Source organism: Eumetopias jubatus, unplaced genomic scaffold (genome assembly GCF_037043125.1).
Source record: "Eumetopias jubatus isolate StellerSeaLion01/CBP00866 unplaced genomic scaffold, mEumJub1_p1.0 scaffold_10, whole genome shotgun sequence".
Lineage (NCBI taxonomy): Eukaryota > Metazoa > Chordata > Mammalia > Carnivora > Otariidae > Eumetopias > Eumetopias jubatus.
The window spans coordinates 24,063,758-24,067,667 of NW_028274816.1; the positions used below are offsets into that span (position 1 = coordinate 24,063,758).

At 33.5% G+C, this 3,910-nt stretch overlaps 1 protein-coding gene across 1 annotated transcript; it reads right to left on the minus strand.

Moving 5' to 3' along the window:
• Positions 1 to 2,819: 2,819 nt before the first annotated feature.
• LOC114204124 (swi5-dependent recombination DNA repair protein 1 homolog) lies at positions 2,820 to 3,557 on the minus strand. The gene has a single exon (XM_028097323.2). The coding sequence runs from the start codon at positions 3,555 to 3,557 to the stop codon at positions 2,820 to 2,822; it is 738 nt and encodes a 245-aa protein (XP_027953124.2).
• Between the last annotated feature and the right edge of the window lie 353 nt (positions 3,558 to 3,910).

Sequence of the window (3,910 nt, forward strand, 5' to 3'; positions counted from 1 at the left end):
GTAATAGAATTCACAGTATTAATTCTTCCAATCCATGAACATGGTATATTTTTCCATTAATTTTGTCATCTTTAATTTCTTTCATCAGTATTTTACAAGTCTTTCACCTCCTTGGTTAAGTTTATTCCTAGATATTCTTTTTGGTGCAGTTGTAAATGGAAGACTTTTTAAAATTTCTCTTTCTGCTTCCTTGTTACAGATTGCTATATATTAATTTTGTATTCTACAACTTTACCAAATTCATTTATTATTTCCAATAGTTTTTTTGGTGGAGTTCTTAAGGTTTTCTGTGTATAGTATCATATCATCTGCAAATAGTGGTAGTTTTACTTCTTCCTCACCAATTTGGATGCCTTTTGTATCTTTTTCTTGTCCAAGTGCTATGGCTAGGACCTACAGTACTATGTTGATTACAAGTGACAAGAGTGGACATCCTTGTCTTATTTTTGATCCTAGAAGAAAAGCTCTCAATTTTTCTTCATTGAGTATGGTGTTAACTGTGGGTTTTCATATATGGCTTTTATTATTTTGAGGTATATTTCCCCTAAACCCACTTTGTTGAGAGTTTTTATCATGAATGGGAGTTTAACTCATTTATTCTTTATAAGGACATCATAATTTCTCCATTTTATAGATGAGTAAACTGAGGCAGGGAGAGTGGAGTCAGTGTCCAACATCACATAGCTTATAAATGGCAGATCCAGGAATCTGGAGGACTTGCATAGTCTATAGGACTGATTATCCAAAGGGAAATAGTCTTAATAGAGAAGTGGCTGAAAAATCAGGGCAATTACATCCTGGTAAAAATTGGTGCAAAGTATTGCTTTTGACGTTTAGTAGTTAAATGTTTGTGAAAACCCAGGCATGGCCCTTAGGTATGCCATTCTAATGAAACAAAGTAGACAGTGATTTCCCAAAGAAAGCCTTTTAAGAAAATACTGACTAAAGGAGAGTGTCCACTTGAATGGTATTAAAATGGATTTGTTATAATATAGAATGAGGACTAGGGGAAAACACAAAAACAAAAACCTATTTTTGCTAGCATTGGTTTATATATCCAGTTACTTTCCCCATCTCTGTATATAAAAAATTAAAATGGAGAAAATACATTTACCTTTCATTTTTATTAAAAATACTGTTAGGACTAATGTTGCCAGAATATGTTTAATTTTTAACTTATATTTTATTTATCTGTCCCATTGATGTAACTGGTGCTCACTTAGGCCAGGATACAGGTTAATAACCTCCTAGCCTGAGAAAAAAAGAATAATTAAAAAGAATACTCCATGGTTTAGGTGATCATTTGAGTTACTGTCTTCTTTCAATAACCTGTTCCATTTCTTGCCCTTTCGGCATGTGCCATTTTGTGCTTCCAAAGCTCCAAAGGCCACATTAAAAAAATAATGACTTCAAGGCATTATTTCCAAAAGAATTACAAATGAATTACTTTTAAAAATTAGACCTTGATTTGCACCAAAATGGCAAGAAAATAAGTATTTCTATTTTATTTATCTATATTCAAATTAGAGCATTGTTATCTGTGATTTGAAATACATACTAAGGTACTTTTCTTACTCATATCTTAAGAGCAGTGTTAGTTAATGTGCTCCTTAAGCTTATTAGCTACTTAGTCTTCTGGAAAATTATGTAAAGACAATACAGAATTTGAAGAAATACGGAAAAGTTGTTGGTCAAAATGTATGGCAAACCTGAGTCATTCCCATTATTATGTGTTATAAATAAACACATTAGTGTAACAGCTAACATTTCCGTATCGCAGCATTTGACAGTGTATTACATATTGTAGCACTGAATAAAAGCTTGTTGAGTGAACAGATGGATGGATATGTGATGGTTAATTGTATGTGTCAACCTAGCTAGGCCACAGTACCTAGATATTTGGTCAAACGTTACTGTAGATGCCTCTGTGAGGGTATTTTTTAGATGTGATTAACATTTACATCAGTAGACTTTGAGTAAAACGTATTATCCTCTATAATTTGGGTGGGCTTCATTTAATCAGTTGAAAGCTTTAGTAAGAACAAGACTGACTTCCACTGAGAGGAGGGAATTCTGCCTATAGACTCGAGAAGTGAAATACTAACTTCCATGGGTCTCTAGACTGTTAGTTTTGGGATTTGCCAGCTTCTACATTCACATGAGCTAATTTCTTAAAATCACTCTCTCTGTTGCTCTTGCTCACTCTATCTATCTGTATCTGTCTGTCTGTGTACACACGCTAATGGTGATTGCTTCTGTTTCTTTGGAGAACCCTCAATGATACAGGATGATAGCAATTACATAAATATATTATGACTTATGTATTTTTTTTTGGACATATGAACAACTTTAATTACCTGCTACAACCATGCAGAAGGAAATATGTGGTAAATGGATAAAAACACGGTTCATAAACTTAGGAGACAGGCAGGCATTTTTAGACCACTTCAGGTTTAGACATTAACCAGACTGAAGTATTTTTTAACATTTAAAATAAAACCTTAAAAAAAATAGAACTTTTTTACCACAGTAAACAAAACAATGTATTAAATTTGACTTCCAGAAATGACCAAATTATTTTTTAAACATGATTTAATTTTTTTTCACATTTCTTTAAATGTCAAGTTTTCTTTGGCAAACTTATCCAAAATACTAAATTTTCATTTTAGAACTTATTTTATATTTATATAACAGAGTGCCCTAAATTGATGTTCATCAAGATACCTTTCTCTAGGCCCTAATGGCTTCTACCTTCCTTTTAAAATGTATTATCTTTTAAGTTGTCATTCTCAAAAATATTCTGGAAAAAAAATTATGAATTAAACACCGATAAACTCTTCTTCATTTCTGTTATAGTGTAGTAATTTATCATCTAACCCACAGTGGTCTATCAGCTGAGTAAGGCTGAGTTTGTTGTTCTCTTCAGACATAGCTGACTGCAACTCATAAAGCAGCAGCTGGCTACAGCTTCTCCACTTCTGTATTAACATCTGTAACTGAGACAGGTCATTCTTTGATCTATACATTTTGACCAGTTTTAGCCTCCGAAGAAAGTCTTCTTTCTCCTCAATCTGCTTCACCAATTTTGCTCTTTCTTCACTTAATCCTTGTTTTGGAAGATTCTCATTCACAAAGTCACTTTGGAGATCACTGCAAGACTCAGTATCAAGAGATTTAGATTCACATGCACTGATACTCTTGAAGGTATTTTTCAAATATGTACTTTCTTTGAATTCACCATCTATGTGTTTAAAACTTTCTTGAAGTTCCAAACAGTTTTCTTCTATTGAAGATGCTGGTTTCTCAGGAAAAGTCTGATCATTTTCTTCATTCTCTACTTTAAGACGTTTCACCACACTGTAACAGGAATTAAATGAAGATCTAGTTTTCCTCAATCGTTCTCTAAGTGTTGCACTCATAGGTTGTTTTCTTGTGCTACTTGTCCGGGGAGATGGTGGATTGGCGCAAGCCTGCGGAGTGCTAGGTAAAATCACACCTGAGTCGGATGGGTTTTCCATCTTGAAAATAAAATCTTGGTTTACCTCTCCCTCCGCCATCCCCAGATTGCAGAACTGACTTATGTATTTGTATTAGAGATGTGAAGGCAAAAAATGTACTCTCCCGAAATCTTGTTGTCAAGATCAACACTAACTTAGTTATTACCATTGAAATATTTTTTTTGAAACTAATTTGCCTTGGGGTGAAGTTTTTTCTTTTCTTTTTCTTTTTTTCATTTCTTTACCAAAGGCTTCTAATATCCTTTTTTTTTTTTTCCTTCTTTTCCTCTCCAGACACCCTTTGGATTTACACTGACTTGTCTCTTTAAAGCTGTTGGTTTCAATATCCCTACCAGAATTTGATTTGATCTAAGGGCACAGGAATTTCTCCAAGTATCAGGCACATTCTTTTC

Excerpts from the sequence above, each read along its gene's own strand:
- LOC114204124 (XM_028097323.2), bottom strand. The coding sequence starts at position 3,557 with ATGGCGGAGGGAGAGGTAAACCAAGATTTTATTTTCAAGATGGAAAAC.